The sequence below is a fragment of the Nicotiana tomentosiformis genome, chromosome 5 (genome assembly GCF_000390325.3).
Source record: "Nicotiana tomentosiformis chromosome 5, ASM39032v3, whole genome shotgun sequence".
Classification (NCBI taxonomy): Eukaryota; Viridiplantae; Streptophyta; class Magnoliopsida; order Solanales; family Solanaceae; genus Nicotiana; species Nicotiana tomentosiformis.
In genome coordinates, this window is record NC_090816.1 from 51784521 (window position 1) to 51802458 (window position 17938).

The following is a 17938-nucleotide window of genomic DNA, read 5'->3' on the forward strand; positions in this document are numbered from 1 at the left end:
CACTTTGTAGCAGTATATCCCTTTTGGACTTCAGAAAGCAGTACACTCTTCATCGTTTGGAGACATTCTGATTTGATTGTATTCAGAGGACTTATCCATGAATGACATAGCTTCATGCCCTGTTGTAGCATCAACCATGAGTTCAATAATTGGTAGCAGAAAGTCATCTTTCGGACATGCCTTGTTTAGGTCTCAAAAGTCAACCCAAACACGTATTTGACCATTCTTCTTCTTGACAGGTACAATATTCGATATCCATGATGGGTACTTCACCTCTCGAATAAATTCCGTCTCGATGAGCTTGTTGACTTCGACTTCAATTTGTGGTACTAGCTCGGGTCGAAACATGCGTTGTGACTGCTTCACAGGGCATGCCCCACTTTTGATCCCTAAATGATGAACATCTACCTTAGGACTAAGACCAGGCATTTCTTTATACGACCAAGCGAATACATATTTGTACTCGGCCAATAAGTTGGAGTATTCCTCCTCCTCCTGAGGCGTAAAAAGTGCACTAATGAAAGTGGGGCGCGGATATTTTGAAGTGCCTAAATTGAGTTCCTTAAGCTCATCCACAGTTGATTGCCCGCCATCTTCTAGTTGAGGGGAAGCCTCGTGTACTTTACTATCAACATCAAGGCATGGGCTATCTTCCACAGTTATGTGATAGGATGTTTCCACAAAGTTTGACTTTTCTCTTTGACTTCCTTGGATGGTCGGCATGGCTTCTTTCTCTTTCTCTGCTTCCTTACGAGACTGGCAAGTGTAAACAATGGTTCTCCTTTGCACCTTCAGTAGACCATCTGTGGATATTGACAAAATAGTCTTCCTCTTCATACATGATGGGAAAGCACTACAGATTTCTTTGTCAGCTAAAACTTCAAAATGACCCCGCTCCTCATGGACTTGCTCCTTATGTTTTGACAGTATCTTTCTAGATGGTGACTTCCTTGTGGTTCCTAGGCGACAAAAGACGGAGGTCTTTGAGGTAGTGGAAACTTCCTTTAGATGTTTGTAAGATACACATTCACCTTTGTGACTTAGCCTTTCAAAAACCGAGACCCGAGGGGTTAAGCCTCCAATGCGATCAAACACTGAAGCCCGTTGTTTTATTTTCTTGCCCTTAAATTCCTTCATCTCCTATACTGAGGTGTGTTTTGATGAAGCTATCTCTTTGCTTCTCTTAGATGAAATTCGAAGAGGCTCTGCCAAACTGAATCCCAACCCAAACTTTGCAGTGGCGACGTAGTGCCCTTGCTTTCTCAACTTCATTTGGGACTCATTGAGCCCGTGTATCTTTTCAGCAGTGACTTCGTCTTTGAGTTCTCCTAGTATTGATAGATTGGAGAAGTCGTAACCAGACTTTTCAAGCAGTATGAAGGCCTTAGTATCAAAGTGCCTTTTTATTTTATCATATTGTAAATTGCCTTTAGCAGACTCATAAGTCACGGATGGGATTTGTGCAACTAAGACGGTCATATGCTCCTTCAAATTTTGTATCGCTATATGACTCATTTTCTTCTTTGCAGTACATTATTCTAATAGAGGTTGTCCTTTCTTTCAACGCTCGCGCGGCACATAGCGAAAAACCGGATGCTCCTTATCAATCTTCGTCTGTATGTCACTTTCAGATGATGATAGCTTAATGGAGATTTCTTCCGTTTTCCTGACAGCAGTCAATTGGGCCTCATTTTTTGCTTTTGAATTATCATCAGCCTTTTCAACCGATGATGGTTTCTCCACACTCGGTTCTCAAGAACCTAGATAGAATTTTTCATCTTCAAAGTATGACTCTATTTCAGTGAAAGGATTGATGTTTGCATCAATTTTGACTATCTCTCCATCTTTTCTATACTTCAGACATTGATGCAAAGTAGATGATACCACCTCATTCTCATGAATCCAAGGACGTCCAAGCAAAAAGTTGTATGATGTTTTAGCATCTATGACGTGAATCAGGGTGTTTGACTTCATCTCACCAATGGATAGTCACATATGAGTCACACCTATGGCTCGTTGTCCTCCTTGGTTGAAACCTTGGATTGTTAGGTTACTTTTGGATAGCTCATCGATAGAGATACCAAGCTTTTTTAGCACCATATTTGGCATGATGTTGACAGCCGAACCATCATCAACAAGTATGCAATTGAGATGTTGTTCCCAAATGGCCCCTACAATGAACAAAGGTTTGTTATGTGGCTTAGACCCTATCAGCAAGTGATCATCTGTGAAGGAAATTGTTGCACAACATGTGGCAACTTTTCCGTTATCATGATGTTCTTGTGTTTTCATTAGAGCAAGCTCATCGTTTCTTTCCTTTGTTTCATCAGTACTAGAAACTACATGAGTTGCACCAACGTGACCTCCATGAAGGAATTTTCCAGAAAAGAATTCATGCAATGTGATGGGCTTTCAGAACTTCGGCGATAAGGCACCGTTAATATTCTTGCTAATAGAAGATTTGATAATTCTTGGTGGTTGTAGCTTATCCACATCGCTTATTTTTGCTCTTGGCTTAGGAAGTCGTAGCCTCAAAACTGCTTGATGTTTTCGTTTCTTGTGAGTGACTAGAGTCCAACTCTCATCATCTTTGTCTTTGGACTGAGTGTCCAGCTCTAGTGAACCTTCAAGAGTTTTCCTTGGAAGATCAACTTCAACGGGCTCGAAACTTCCAAATTGTAAGAAGGTAATGCTTGACACGTTCTGCAACTATGAACACTTCTTTTCCTTGAGCGCGATACTTGCATGATTTGCTTCTGCTGTTTTATCCATGTCTATGATGATTTTTCCTTCACTTACAAGAGCCATGATTTTCTATTTCAAGACAAAGTATTTCCCTGTAGGGTGGCTAATGATGCGATGAAACTTGCAGTATTTCGGATCGCCAACTTTACCAATTTCCTCAAGCCTTTTTGATTCAGGGAGATCGATGACTTTCTTGGCCAGCAATTCATCAAGGATTGTGGGTGCGTCTGAATCTGTAAATGGATAAACCTTCGCCTCTAATTCCTTCAAGGTGGGACAACGTTTCTCCTCTTTAGGATATTGATTTGGGGTCTTATCCTCCTTCACATTTTTCTTGGTCGTGACTTTCACGGAAGTTGCTTTTACCGCCATAGATTCTTTGGTTTGGTGCTTTGATGCAACATTTTTCTTGAACTCCTTCTGATCAGCAAATGGAGATGCCATTCCATGACTTGCGATGCTTAACTCCACGTCGTGCACCCGCGTTGCAAGTTCTTCGAAAGTTCGCGATTTGATCCCTTGTAGGATGTACAAAAGGCCCAGTGCATTCCTTGAATGCACATCTCCACAGCATATATTTCTGAAAGGTGATCCTTGCAGTCCAAACTTAACGCTCTCCAACGATTGATGTAATCCACCACAAGCTCCTCTTTCCTTTGCTTGTTGCCCGTCAACTCTATCATGCTTACAGTTCTTCGAGTACTGTAAAAACGATTGAGGAATTCCTTCTCAAGTTTCTCCCAACTATCAATGGACTCGGGCTCCAAGTCAATATACCAGTCAAATGCATTCCCTTTCAGCGAACGAACAAACTATTTTACCAAAAGGTCACCATGCGTTCCAGCATTTCTACAAGTCTCGACAAAGTGGGCAATATGTTGCCTTGGGTTTCTTTTGCCATCAAATTGATGCAGCTTTGGTGGTTAATAATTGGTTGGCATAATTAGACAATCAATCCTCTTAGTATAAGGCTTAGAGTAGTACAACAAACTTTGTGATAGTCTACCATATTGAGCTCTGATGGTGTGTGTTATCCTGTCTTGTAATTGTTGGACAGATAACACTGCAACCGAAGTGGATTGCTTTTCCTTCTGAATGCTGAACTTGGAAAGCGATTCCTCAATAGCCTTTTTTTGTTTTTTGTTTGTGAATGAGGAGGCACGTGGCTTGACTCTCCAGGTGCATAGGCCTCCAATTTGTTCATGAGTTGAGCGATTTGAAGGTCTTTGTCTTCAACAAATTTCTTCAAGACTTCTATAGCCTGTTCCATCATAGCAAACTTTTCATCCATGTTAGTTGCGTCATTCATTAAGGCGTTGAATTTTGTTAAAACTAGAGAATCCTCAAATTCACCAAGGTTGGAGGTTGTTTGAGAAAGTTCGTCAAATAGCAAGAATGGGGTGTTACCCCCAAAGATTGTGGTTGCAGACGTCATGTAAGATCTGCTCTTCTTTGCCATCTCCAAGGAGGTGAAGTATTCAGATCCATCCAAGACACTAGCCTTGAACTTGCTTCGAGTGATTGGGACAACATGACTGAGCTCAGCGAATGCGGCTGCAGTAGCATCTTTGCATGAAACATCACACTTGCGGAAGGCCTTTGTAGCAGTAGATCTGAAGTTTGTAGTTTTCAACTTGCAAGAAGTATAGATGAAGAGCAGAATTGGTCCCACTGGGCTTGCTAAAATTTATTCACAATAAATTTTCGTAGTACGAAAAATAAACTGCAACAAAAATAATATGAAGAAAAAAATAGATTTTATTGATAAATATTTGTGAGTACAATTCTATGTATCCCTTGATTCTCCTCTCTAAAATTCTCCGTGATTTGAGGGCTTGAGAAGCATCTTTCTCGAATGTGGGACGATGCAGACCTCCTTGTGATGTATTTAATCGCCAAGAACGTCGAGCAACACTTTGTTGTTACGGGTTGATCTCCGGGAAGAACTCTATTGATCACTCCTTTGTTGAAGAACTATGCACTTGATGATTGATCTCTCTATTTGTGGATGTCTTCACTAATTGCGGAATGCTCTTCTCCGATTCCAAATGTCTCTAGAGAGTTATGTAACTCCTTTATTTATAATGGTAGAGGATGGACAGTCCAGCTACATATGAACTCTTTTGCTTGATTCTGATCGGCTCATGTGAGTCATCGAACTTATCACATAAGTTATGTGATAAGCTTGCTTGTGATTGGACAAGACATGTCATTTTAGATACTTGGAAACTCTTGATTGGTTATTGTTTTAGACTGGGATTGCCACATCATTCCACATGTAGTGTCATCTTATTGGCTTTGAGTTTGACTGAACATGCCACGTCACTTGACACGTGGCATGAGTCTGGGCCTTAAGATAAAATAGACATCGGGCCTGAGAATAATAAAATGGACTCATTCAATTTGTAAAGTCCAAATTAACTATTTGCCCCAATTAAATTTAATTCATGCACGTAATCGGACTTTGGAATATCCAGTTAAATTTTAATGCTTACAGAGAGTAGCAAACTAAGAAATTAAAGGAAATAAATCAGCAATCTTAGAGATGAATTCAATGGGAGCAAACTAATTAAATTATCTAGTTTATTGATTGACATGGTTAATATTACTCGTAGTATTCTCCCAAAGTACTACTCGCCTATTCAAGCTAATATAACGCCTATATTCCTATGGAATTAGGATTAACAAGAACGTATTAATAATTCTCGTATAATAACCAAGCAAGGCTATTAGGTATATCCCTATCCTAACCGCAAATCCGTTCCCCGTGATTCAGGTTCAACATCTTGCTCTAATCAATCCTATTTACAATCTAAAATTCCCTCTCCCGAGTTCAATCCTAGATTCGTAGATAGTATTTAATTGGTGATCAATCAATCAAATAATTAAGCGCAAGATTGAATAAATAAACCAATACGATAAAATAATAAGAACAATCCAAGCTTCAAACTACAACGTTCATGTAGCACTCACAACTCTAGAACTAATAAACTATGAAATTAAAGGAAGAGAAGAGAAGAAAAACTAGTTAGAAGCCTCCTCCAAGCGTGGGTTGTATTTCCGTACGTGAATTCTCCTTCAAAGTATGTTAGATCCCCCTTTTATACGAGTTGGGACCGTGTAGGGCCGAAATAACCTTGTCCTGAGCGAAATAGAAAAAAACCCGCTACGTAGGGTCCAGGCACGCGCGTCGCACTGCCCTGGCGCTGAATCCAATACGTTTTTCATCTTAATTCCTTCTATTTTTTACTTTGAATTGTATTTCTTTGTCTTCCACTTGGGTGTGTGTGGGGGGGGGGGGGGGAGGGGGGGCACCATTGTCTCCTTATTTTTTATTCTTTTAATTTTCTTTCCTTTTCTTCCGCGTTTTATTCAATTTTGCTCCAAATCTCTTCATCTTCACCCCACTTTATTCCTACACAGTTAAAATATAATATTAAACATAAAGTAATATAACTAATATTCAAAAGATGATTAAAAGTAATAGAATATGAGGTAACAATGGTTAAATATATGCATTTTTTACCTAACATCACGTGACAAACTGATCACTTTTAACAGATAGCAGACTTGGAAGGTTCACATTTATTCACTACTATTATAGAAAAGCTAACAATACTGCTGATCAAAGTCCATTACTTTCTGACAGTCTGGGAGAGTGAGAGCTACTTTGAAAACCAAAATGGGTCAGTTTTCTTCTCTAAGAATCAGACCAAGGAGGAATTGTTTTGACGTGTAGCATTTTTTTTTCTTGGTACATATATTTTCTGTAAAAGAACATCCTCCCTCTAGGAACTAAGCCTTCTTCTTGTATGTACTATTGGTTCCACTGCTTCTGCAAAAGGATGATCTCCTACATTCGTAATGTAACTCAAGATATGTATTAATACAAAATACGGATAGAGGTCAAAGTCTAACCTCCCGGCCACTATAGTGGTCTTTTGATTTAAAAAGAAAATCCGATTTAAATTCCATATCATTTGGAAACACTGACTGCCTTGAATACAAAATACCAGTGAAAGAGAAAAGACAGTGTCCCCCAAGACTACACCCTTCAAAACCATTTCCATTATAAAACTAAGTTGGACAAAAGATATTCAAAGATGGATTTTCACAAAGGCTCATCCTTTTTATTAGAACAAAATTTGCAGCAGATCAATTACAACAATGAAATTTGCAACTAGCAACTGAAGGCAACAGATGAGCAATTCGCATGGTCCAACTACAAGGAAAGAACAAGATGAATGGTACATAGTGGAAAGGGGAAAACGCAATTTCTGCAGCTCTATACACAAATGAAAAGCACCTTCATTGATGAGAATCTCCTCGTATCATTTGCCAAAGGTGAGGGAATAATTTTATGAAGCATCCTCGTGCTCAAGGTGTCATGAATATGTCTGATAGTTTCTTCCAGAATATAGCTCACTCCAATTCCTTGAGAAAATCTATATTGTCGACGAAAACCTGCCATGTTTTCCACAGATGTTATAAAAGATGAACAGGAAATTCAACAAAGGTTGGAAGTTATGAAAGCGCACTTGAAGATGCTATAGCATACCGCTTTCCAACCATCAGGATCTTGGCATGCTACTATCTTGGTGCTGATACCAGGTAGCGGTCCTGGTTCCCTGGTAATCTTTCCACCCCCGAGTCTTATCGCTTCTGCTGTCTTGTACACATCATCTGTGCCTATAGCTATCTGTTGGGAGATGCATCAATGAGTGATCTTATATAGGCGCCTGGGAGGCTACAACTAATGCATGAACTACTACTACCTGTGCATATGCATTTCCCTTGTCATATTCGCTTACACCATAATTATATGTCAACTCCATCACAGCACTTTTGTCTTCTGGACCATATCCCAACATTGCTATTGTATACTGCAAATATGTAACAGGTATGATACAACAACAACAACATCCCAGTGTATTCCCACAAGTGGGGTATGGGGAGGATGTATGCAGTTTTACCCTACCCTGGAAGGGCAGAAAGGCTGTTTCCGGAAGACCCTCGGCTAAAGAAAGGATGTAAGAAGCACTGATAGCAAGTAATAACAATACAGAATATTAGAAAACCAAATCCAAGATAGCAAAGGAGAAGATGAAAGAAGTACTTATCACAAGTAATAACAGTGTAAGATATATAGTGATATCAAACTAAAGGAATATTGATGGCAAGTAATAACAATACAAGATATATGGAAATAGCAAAGTAAGGGTAAAAGTATACCATACTAACACTAATACTATTGAACTAAGGAAGACAAAGGGAAACGCCCAACCACATACTAACCTTCTACCCTAATTCTCAACCTCCACACACTCTTATCAAGGGTCATGTCTTCAGTAAGCTCAAGTTGTGCCATGTCCCGCCTGATCATCTCTCCCCAAGACTTCTTCGGCCTACCTCTACCCTTTCTCTTACCCTTCAAGGCCAACCTCTCACACCTCCTGACCGGGACATCTGTGTTTCTCCCCTTAACATGCCCGAACCATCTCAGCTTCGTTTCTCGCATCTTTTCCTCCACAGGGGCCACTCCTACCTTGTCCCAAATAACTTCATTCCTAATTCCATCCAACCTCGTGTGCCCACACATCCATCTCAACATCCTCATCTCTGCTACTTTCATCTGCTGGACATGTGAGTTCTTAACTGGCCAGCACTTTGCCCCATATAACATAGTTGGTCTAACCACTACCTTGTAGAACTTCCCTTTAAGTCTCAACGGCACATTCTTATCGCACAAGACACCGGAAGCGAGCCTCCACTTCATCCACCCTGCTCCGATACGATGTGTGACATCCTCATCAATCTCCCCATCACTCTGAATCACAGACTCAAGGTACTTAAAACTTTCTCTCCTGGGAATGACTTGCATATCAAGCCTCACATCCCCGTCCGCTTCCTTGGCAACACCGCTGAACTTGCACTCCAAGTATTCGGTCTTGGTCCTGCTCAACTTGAATCCTTTAGAATCAAAGCTAATAATTTAAGACACCTAGCATTCACTATAAACAGAACGCAGCACGAGTTATAATTTGTTTCAACCGTAAACTATTTTATGTTGCAAAACAACATCAAGGGCAACAAATATTGCTCATGTCACTACGACTTGCTCTAAAATCACAATCAGTCAGATATAAAATGCACAGAAGCCAGATTCAGTTCTGACCAAATGCAACAGTTGGTTCCTCCGGACCAAATAACTTTACATGATTGAGGGTCAAACACTGACCAACCATCAGTCTCATCTTGGATATTGATTATCCAAGGGAAACTATTCTGCTTTAGCTTCCAATTTATTTGTCCTAGTACCATTGGAGCCTCACAATACAGAATATGTTATCTAGCATTCAGAGATGTAATATCCTTGCAATTGCTGCGTTCTTTCATATTTCAGGAACAATTAGAAAACGAGGAGCAAAAAGAAAATTGAATTTAAAAATGCCAAATACATATTTTAAGAATATAACGGTCATTAAAAATTAGTTTTTGACACTTCAAATAGTAAACGTGTCACGTTTTGGAATGCAGGTAATATTGTACATATGACAACATGATTCTCTTTTATTTTAATAATAATAACAATAATAATATTCTTGAGCCGAGGGTCTTCCGGAAACAGCCTCTCTACCCCTCCGGGGTAGGGGTAAGGTTTGCGTACACTCTACTCTCCCCAGACCCCACTGGGATTCTACTGGGTTGTTGTTGTTGTAATAATAAAAATAATAATTGCAGTGTTAAGATAATTTCTCAAGATCTATTTGTACAACATAAATACACAGTACAACATCACAAGTACTAATTGAGAGTTAAATCATTGTCCATAGCTGTACTGTAGACATTTCCACATGGAAAGACAAGTTGACTGAGCATGAATATTAAAAAATTATTTTTTCACAAGTAAGATTAAACATTTAATTGAGGATGAGTTCTTGTGCTTGAAGAACAGAACATTCAACAGTCAAAACCGCAAGCATCATATAGCAATCATATTGAAGCACTAAGTGAACTTAAAATCTTCCTTTTCGAGCACCGCATGCGCAATGGGGGTATTTTTTTTTTGTGTGTGTGTGTGTGTGTGTGTGTGTTTGGGGGGGGGGGGGGGGAGGGGAGGTACTTCATACAAGAAGACTTTACAAGGAAGCACCAAAAGTTATGGAGCTGCACGGGGAGTCAACCATCTCCATTGTGGTGGCACTTAGCCATCATGTTATGATACCATACGAATCCCATTGGCTTACCTTCTTACTGATGCTCCATGCAATAGGTACCTTAAGCTGCCAACACTAGATTAATTTTCCATGATGAATTTTGTTGTGGATGCGTTTGTGGGCAACACTTATGCCCGAATAGGATTTATGTTTCCTAGTTTCTTAATGATTAGGCTATTTTTATTATTCCACAATAGGAAATGGATTAGGTTTCCTACTGTTGTAATAAGACTCCCTATTTAAAGGGAGATTGGAGCAATAAAATGCTAAGTCATATTTCAATCAAAAACAAGAGATCGGAGTTCTCTTCCATTGAACCCTAAGGTTTCAGCCTCCCATTAACGAGCTGAATTATTATTCAAAATAGGTCGATCTAAGAATTCGAAAAAAGGCAGAAAGTCGAAGTCAATAGCTTCAGATTTTTCTGTTCACCGTCCTGTGACCCGATCGTTCTCTAGAAATCCTAATAATTTGGTATCAGAGCCTAGCACAATGGATGATGAGATTAATTCCAGATTCAGGAAGAACGCTCAATTACAAAATCCCTAATGGACTTGAAACTTGCAGCGAGGGAACGTCTAGGCGACAGAATTGCCCAAGCCAGGAACAATTCTCTGTGTTGGAAATCGGCGCAAAGCTAGCAACCGACGGAAGTGAGTCGAGCAGTGTCGTTGCTTCGATGATAGGCAGATCAACAGAGGAGGTAATACACAACCTATTCCACCAGCCGACCAGAATCACCCCGTAACTGGTAATTCCCATTCAACAGTACAGAGGTATGCAAAGATGGATTTTCCCACTGGCCTCAACCTCGGTCAGTAACCTCACTTCGTGGATTTCTTTGACTAGTCTACTCAAGAAAAACTCTTTCCAGTGGAGTGAATTGACCCTAGCTGCATTTCAGAAGCTCAAGCAAGCACTATCCACCGCTCCAATATTGAGGCGGCCTGATTTTGATATGGATTTCATTGTGGAATGATGCTTCAGGAGGCGGTATAGAGGTTGTTTTGCAACAGGGGGTCAACCAATTGCATATTTAGCGGATAGCTTGCGGCACGTCACCAACAAAGGCAGTGCAAGATTAGCGATCATACCTATGGGGGCGCCCTTTTCTTATCCGGACGAATCATTATAGCCTGAAATACTTGCTAGAACGACATACTACACCACCTCAACAACATTGGTTAAGCAACTTCATGGATTACAACTTCACAGTGGAGTATCGAGCTGGTTATCTCAATAGAGCTGCGGATGCTTTATCTAGAAGGACATCCGAGGACCCTTCTTTATTTGCTTAGCCAGCATATTACTGGAGCCTATACATGAGGAGCTTATGGGATCAACGGAACTGCTAGATTTGTGTGATAGAAGTCAAGCTAGGGGAATTAAGCTCAGATTGGCAAATTCAGGATGGGTTGCTTTTGTTTAAAGCCACATCTACCTTCTACAAAATTCTGCCTTGCTTCCGACTGTATTATCCGCCTTTCATGATAGTGCGCATGACGGAATAAAGAAAACCTTGCACCGAATTCTTAGGGAATTTTATTGGAAGGGTATGAAAACTGACATTGCTGCATATGTTGCTGCATGCTTGCCTGGTGTGTCAGCGCAATAAATCAGAACATTTAAGTCCTACAGGATTGTTACAACCTCTCCAACTACCAACTCAAATCTGGTCATATATATCAATGGATTTTATTGATGGCTTACCTAGGTTTTGGGGGAAGCCGGTCTTGTATGTAGTGGTGGATCGGTTTTCAAAATATGCTCATTTCGTACCATTGGCTCATCCATACATAGCTTCTCGTGTGGCTCGGGTATTCTCTGAGCAGAATGTTCATTTACACGGGATACCAGAAACTATCACTTGTGATCAAGATGTGGTTTTTACTAGCACTTTTAGAAAGGAACGTTTTCACTTGAATGGTGCTAAATTGCAATTTTCATCTGCTTATCATCCACAGATGGAAGGCCAGACAGAGGTAGTTAACCGTACTGTGAAAATGTACCTTAGATGCTTTATTGCTAATTATCCCGAAAGTGGGTTGCTTGGGTCCCATGGGCAGAATTTTGTTATAACACGTCTTTTCATTCGGCACTACAAACCACACCTTTCAAGTTTCAAGGTTGTTTATGGGCGTGATCCGCAATGTTTGCTTTCATATGTACCAGGGGCAAGTCACGTAGAAGTTGTTGAGAGTGCATTGCTGGATCGTGATAAAGTTGGGTGATATCGGGAATCGACTACGGGCAGCCCAACAACGGATGAAGGAATATTATGATAGGGGCAACCGTGATGTGGAATTTGCTCCAAGGGCACTTGTGTGGCTTTGTTAACATCCCTACAGGCAGCATTCAATTCGGCTGAATGTTTAGAATAAATTGACTCCCAGATTTTATGGCCCATTTTCGGTCTTATGGCGAATCAGGCAGGTCGCATATGAGCTGGATTTTCCAAGTGAGAGCCGCAGCCCGCATTCATAACATTTTTCATGTTTCTCTTCTGAAGGTATTCAAAGGTGAACAACTTCCACCTCTTACAGAGTTACCACCCATGGAAGATGGCCAGGTAGTTCCTCTACCCGCTGCAGTCATTCGAGGTCGTGCCAACCATGGTAAAAAGGAGGTTCTTATTCAATGGGCTGGTGCGCAAGATGTTGAAGCTACGTGGGAGGAGGTGGACTCTTTTCAGCAGGCCTATCCATCTTTCGAGCTTGAGAACAAGCTCTTTCAGCGGGAGGGGGTAACGTTGTGGATGCGTTTGTGGGCAACACTTATGCCTGAAGGAGAGCCAATCAAATTAAGTGTTTGATTTTTATTTCATTCATAGCTTTCACTTTTGTTATTCCTAGTTTCTTAAGGATTAGGTTTCCTACTGCTGTAATAAAACTCCCTATTTAAAGGGAGATTGGAGCAACAAAACCCTAAGTCATATTTCGATCAAAAACAAGAGATCGGAGTTCTCTCTTCCATTGAACTCTAAGATTTCAGCCTCCCTTTAACGAGCTGAATTATTATTCAGAATAGGTCAATCTAAGAATTCGAACAAAGGCAGAAAGTCGAAGTCAACAGCTTCAGATTTTCCTGTTCATCGTCCTGTAACCCGATCCTTCTCTAGAAATCCTAACAAATTCATCAAGTTGCCTACGGTTTACCCAAAAAAAAAATTTAAAGATTACCTTGTATTCAGGATTGTCTCGTGTGCGAAGAAGCTCCATACCATAAGCCTGGAGGATGAAAATCTATATTTTCAGAAATTTCTTGATATCAACCGATACTTGTTCTTCAGATTGTAGGAGCACGTGAGCAGGAATACAACTATAAGAGTGCTCATGAAATCATAGTAAATCTTACCTTCTGATAAAAATTTATGGCACGGTCAAGATCTCCAACTCGAAGCATCACTTGGCATAGGGGCTCAGGTGTTGGACCCCTCTCCAAAAGTTCAAACTTGTAACCATCTGGATCTTCAATAAAAGCAATAACTGTATTCCCTCCTTTAACAGGACCTGGTTCCCTGGTTACTTTGCCTCCTTTAGCCTTTATGAGTTCCACTGACTTCGCAACCTAATGCACACACCGTATGAGCTGGTAAGTCCTCAAACATTATGCAAGTGCCAAGTATAGAAGATGCGGAAGATGACTACTCAACAACAGAATTTTGCCAGTACTAGGGCCCCGTTGTAGAAGTTAAAACAAAATACAGGTACAATATAAATAAAGAAAGCAGCTAACCTTATACGATATATTATATATTTTGCATAAAATTTTCCTGCTTAGATTACTCATTTATAGAGAAACTTACATCCTCAACAGCGATTCCAAAATGGCCAAAAGCCAATCCAATATCATACTTGTCGATTCCATAATCTGGCAGAGTAATCAAAAAATGGTATTCATGACAAAGTGGACCTTGTAAAAGAGATACTGTAATGGACTTCAAACATCTGATGTTCGTGAACAGAAAGAAGGGGAAAAGACATAGCATTTTAGATTGCAGCTACTTACTGTAAGTAAGTTCAATTACAAAGTGAGAGTCTTCCGGACCATATCCAAGAAAAGCATTTGTGTACCTCTCCTCTGGTACGTCACGCTTTCTTAACAATTTCATCCCTAGACACTCTGTGTAGAATCTGCAGCCCACATTAACGGGTTTGAAAAGACACGGTAATAAAAAGGACAATAATTCCTTTATGACAGAATTAGACTAGCAAAATATGGAGTGTCGAGTATTTATACTTGATGGTTCGATCAAGGTCTCCGACACGGTAAACAACGTGAAGCATTCTTCTCTTGTCCTGTTTGACCCAGTCTAGGACATTTTCTTGAGTGGTAGCAGTGCTTGCATGTGCCATACTTCCAACTGCACCAATTGAAAAGTTGCTTCCTTTATCTCTCAACAACTTAGAAGCTTTAACGCCAAAAGATTGCATCTGTGGAACTGCTGGACAATCATCAACATTACCAAAGTAAGCATCACCAATTAGTATCAATAAATGTTTAAACTCCTGGGCTATAGGTTAAATCCGAAACTTAACAGGCACAAGAAACAGTGTCAATCTCATAGCTTAAGAGAACAATGATGTTCATTGATGTGTAGGTGAGGAGATCAATTTTGGAACAAGGATGAAGCAGTAAACTGAAACTCTGTAACCTTCAACGGATAAATTGGACACTTGAAATGTTGTAAGTTTCCCTTCTTACTGTAAAGCCAGATCCTTTTTACCTCCCTCCCAGAGAAAAACTCAGAGAGAGAGAGATAAGAGATCTTAAAGCATAACGTAGCATCAACCTTGTTCTCTTTTACAGCTAGTTTGTCTACACATTCTAGAATCATTTAATAGTGGTGCTCCTAATACGGTAAAAATGTGGAGCAGTAGATTCATTAATGGAAGCTAGGAGTATTTACTTATTGTATTAACTGTATACCACCATAGTGATGCAAACTAAGGATATTTCTCTAATCAAGTTAAGCCATACTTGATTAAAAAAAAGTTACTAGAAATGACATCACCGAAATGCTTCACGGAAGAACAACTCTCTGAAGATTAGAATCAGAAAATTGCAAATGCAGTTCCTAGAAGCAAAAGCAGAATGAGTAGATCAACCCCCTGGCAGACTATAAAGCCAGACAAGGAATGCTTCTAATCAAACAAGAATGAGGGCTTAAAGGCGGTAATGTTGGGTACAAGGCCCTGTAAATTACCTCTTCTACAAAAAAATCAAATATATTGAGAACACGACTATTTGCCCATCTATAAAAGAGTGTCGTGCCGACCAAGTATGACTAAAAACGGCATCCTTCAGGCTTCAGCCTTGTTCGTTTTTTTTCTTTTTCCTTTTTCAATTTTCTCTTTTGCTCTTCTTTTTCCAGGATGTACTAAATTAGCCTTTAGATAAGCTGTAATACTCCTTTTTTATTAATAATAACATGTACATGATATATTTAACATATTTATGACCTACTTTTTCCGTTCCCTTTTTTCCGTCCTTTTTTGTTTTCATTGTTTTTTAATTGCATAGAGATATAGAATGTAGGACAACATTGTAAATCTCTTCCAATAAAAATTTCTTGTCAATTTAAACTAGACTTTGACAAGTGTACCACATTTACTATATATATTACGGCAAAAGAACTGCATAAAGTATATGACCATAATCTTGATATTCTAAACTAGAAAGCATACAAATGAAATTATTTAATAAAGTTTACCACTTAACTGGACAAAAGAGTGATCTAAGTAAATTCCGCTCTCTTTTTCCATGAAAATAACCAGATCTTTGCTTCACGACGAACGGCGATAGTTGTAAAGAAGAGGTAAATTCAGCATCAAAGAAAAGAGATAGATGCTTTTATGTCAGTCAAAATATTGCCTTAATCTATTAGGCGACCACTAGTATTTTCTGATAGTTACTGTTGGTTTTTATAAACTACTCTCCTGCTTTTCCATTTTATATAACAGACTTTTCATTTTGAGATGTTCAAAATGTTTCGGTACCATGCCACAAATATAAAATTCAGTACAACTTTCAGAATTGTACAGCCCAGAAGCTTCCTCTTTCATATTGATAAAAGCGCTAGGCACCTCTTAACAGTTCAAAGTACCCCCTTGGCTTACCCAACTTTTAAGGTGAGAACAACGGATTCAATATCAATAGTTGTGGATTCGATTCCTATTCTTATATATGCAACCTAAGCAGCTACTTTTGTCCGTGCGTATCTTAAATCATGCTTTTCACAGTTCGGTAGGCAATTGAAAAAATCAATATCGATTGGATCTGTTGATATGTTGTTTTTTTTTCATCTGCTTAAACGTTGCCATGAGTAAAGTTATAGGAATAATTGGATTTCACTTAGTTACAAGCAAGAAATAATAATAAAGAAATGAAAATTATACAATTTTTTTTTATTTTGCATTTTTCTTATTTATAGGGCTATACGGACTCGTAGACCTTCTCGGTAAAACAGATCAAATTATTATTATTATTAAAATGATCTGAACAAAGAATTCAGATTCACTTAATTATTCAAAAATTTAACAGTGCTGCAATGGTTTCTCTATCAAATTAACTTTTCAATATTCTCTTCCACTATTAGTAATATAACACATAACTCAAATTAACATTGGTCAAAAACCATCATATAAGAAAGTTCTCTGGCTATTTGTGGTATAGATAATTCTATCACCAAACAAAGAAACTTCTAGTTAGAAGTAGCATTACAACTCAGATAATCACAAAGACTATCAGATTACAATTCAAATGCAGATGACAGAGACGCTTCACACACTCAGTACTGAACACTTATACACGTGACATGTTCTACTACAAAGTATGACGTGGGGTCCACAACGAATTGGTCACAATTTGTAAATTTTGAACCAAAAAACAAAAGGGGTTTGAAATTGAGGGGAAAGGAAGAGGAACTTACCAGTGCCGAGATGGAAAGAAGCAAACTTGCGGGAAGAACTGTGAGAAACGCAGAAGCGACAAAACCTGAGGGATGAGAGTGAAGGCCTAATTGAGGATGCCGTCATTGGCATTATCCTCGCCATCCCTACACGAATATATTATATATCTCTCTTTCGCTATTCAGCTGTGAATTATGGAGTACCTCCGAGGTTTTGAATAGGGTAATAGGGGTTTGATTCTTTATGACAAACAAAAGGCGAAAACAAGGAATAAAGGAATAAAGATTTTGTGTTTGTGGAGTGAAGTAAATATGTCCAACGGGCCGGCCTGGCCCGGTTCCAGACCGTCTTGACCGATTTTAGACTGGACCGGATTGGATCGGTGGTAACGGGGCCGGGCAGGACTGGGTTTGGACGTGAACTGGCCTGTGCCGGGAAGATTTCACTATTGGGTAATCGGACCGGTCCTATCCGGTAAGGTCTTGTCAATCTTGAACCGGTTAATCGGCCCGGACCGGTTTAACGGTTAGTTCAAAATTTCTTTTTTTTTTTTTTAATACTCTTGACCGTTGTCAACGATAAGCTACCATTTTGATTGTTGCCCAACGGCTAATTTGCAAGAATAGTCATTTTTAGATTTTTTTCAAAAATAACACTTTTATTATTTACTAATTTAACCCTTTGAAAAACTATAAATAGACCTCCCCCTCCCTCTTCTTTATTTCTTCACTCATTTCTCAAATCTCAAACCCAAATTCTCAATTCAATTTAAATCATGCCCCGTGCTTCTAGAGTGTGCTCACATGTTTGGAAACACTTTGAGGTGGTAGAAGAAAATGAATAAGTTCGCAAAGTATAATGCAAGAAATGTGCTTGAGTCTTTAATATTCGTCGAAAGTGGGAGGGCACAGCTGGTTTAAGGAGGCATATCAAGAGTTGTCTTGAGCGTCCTCCAAAAATTCGTATTTAAGTTGATTTGAGGCAATTTGTGTTATTATGAATTTATTAGACTTATTTAAGCTTAATGCGTTAGTTTATTGGACAAGTTAATTTGAAGTATTATTT

At 39.3% G+C, this 17938-nt stretch overlaps 1 protein-coding gene across 4 annotated transcripts; it reads right to left on the minus strand.

Annotated features, from left to right (window-relative positions):
* Positions 1–6853: 6853 nt before the first annotated feature.
* Positions 6854–17142, minus strand: LOC104096125 (probable lactoylglutathione lyase, chloroplastic). Of its 4 annotated transcripts, none has more exons than XM_009602439.4 (9): positions 16894–17140; positions 14202–14406; positions 13971–14095; positions 13768–13832; positions 13317–13529; positions 13142–13189; positions 7521–7628; positions 7304–7444; positions 6854–7209 (listed from the first exon to the last, which is right to left on the minus strand). In XM_009602439.4, the coding sequence occupies exons 1-9, from the start codon at positions 17015–17017 to the stop codon at positions 7168–7170; spliced, it is 1071 nt and encodes a 356-aa protein (XP_009600734.1). In that variant the 5' UTR covers positions 17018–17140; the 3' UTR covers positions 6854–7167. The 4 variants fall into 4 exon arrangements, with proteins under 4 accessions (XP_009600734.1, XP_018626221.1, XP_070031026.1 ...); XM_018770705.3 differs by having other exon boundaries at positions 14202–14403; positions 16894–17139; XM_070174925.1 differs by lacking the exon at positions 7521–7628 and having other exon boundaries at positions 14202–14403; positions 16894–17141.
* Between the last annotated feature and the right edge of the window lie 796 nt (positions 17143–17938).

What these genes read in the sequence shown, in the direction of transcription:
- LOC104096125 (XM_009602439.4), bottom strand. Translation starts at nt 17,017, where the DNA reads ATGGCGAGGATAATGCCAATGACGGCATCCTCAATTAGGCCTTCACTC. An exon ending in AGGGAAATGCATATGCACAG is followed by an intron (nt 7,445 to 7,520) that starts GTAGTAGTAGTT and finishes ATCTCCCAACAG; the next exon opens with ATAGCTATAGGCACAGATGA. An exon ending in ATCCTGATGGTTGGAAAGCG is followed by an intron (nt 7,210 to 7,303) that starts GTATGCTATAGC and finishes AAAACATGGCAG; the next exon opens with GTTTTCGTCGACAATATAGA.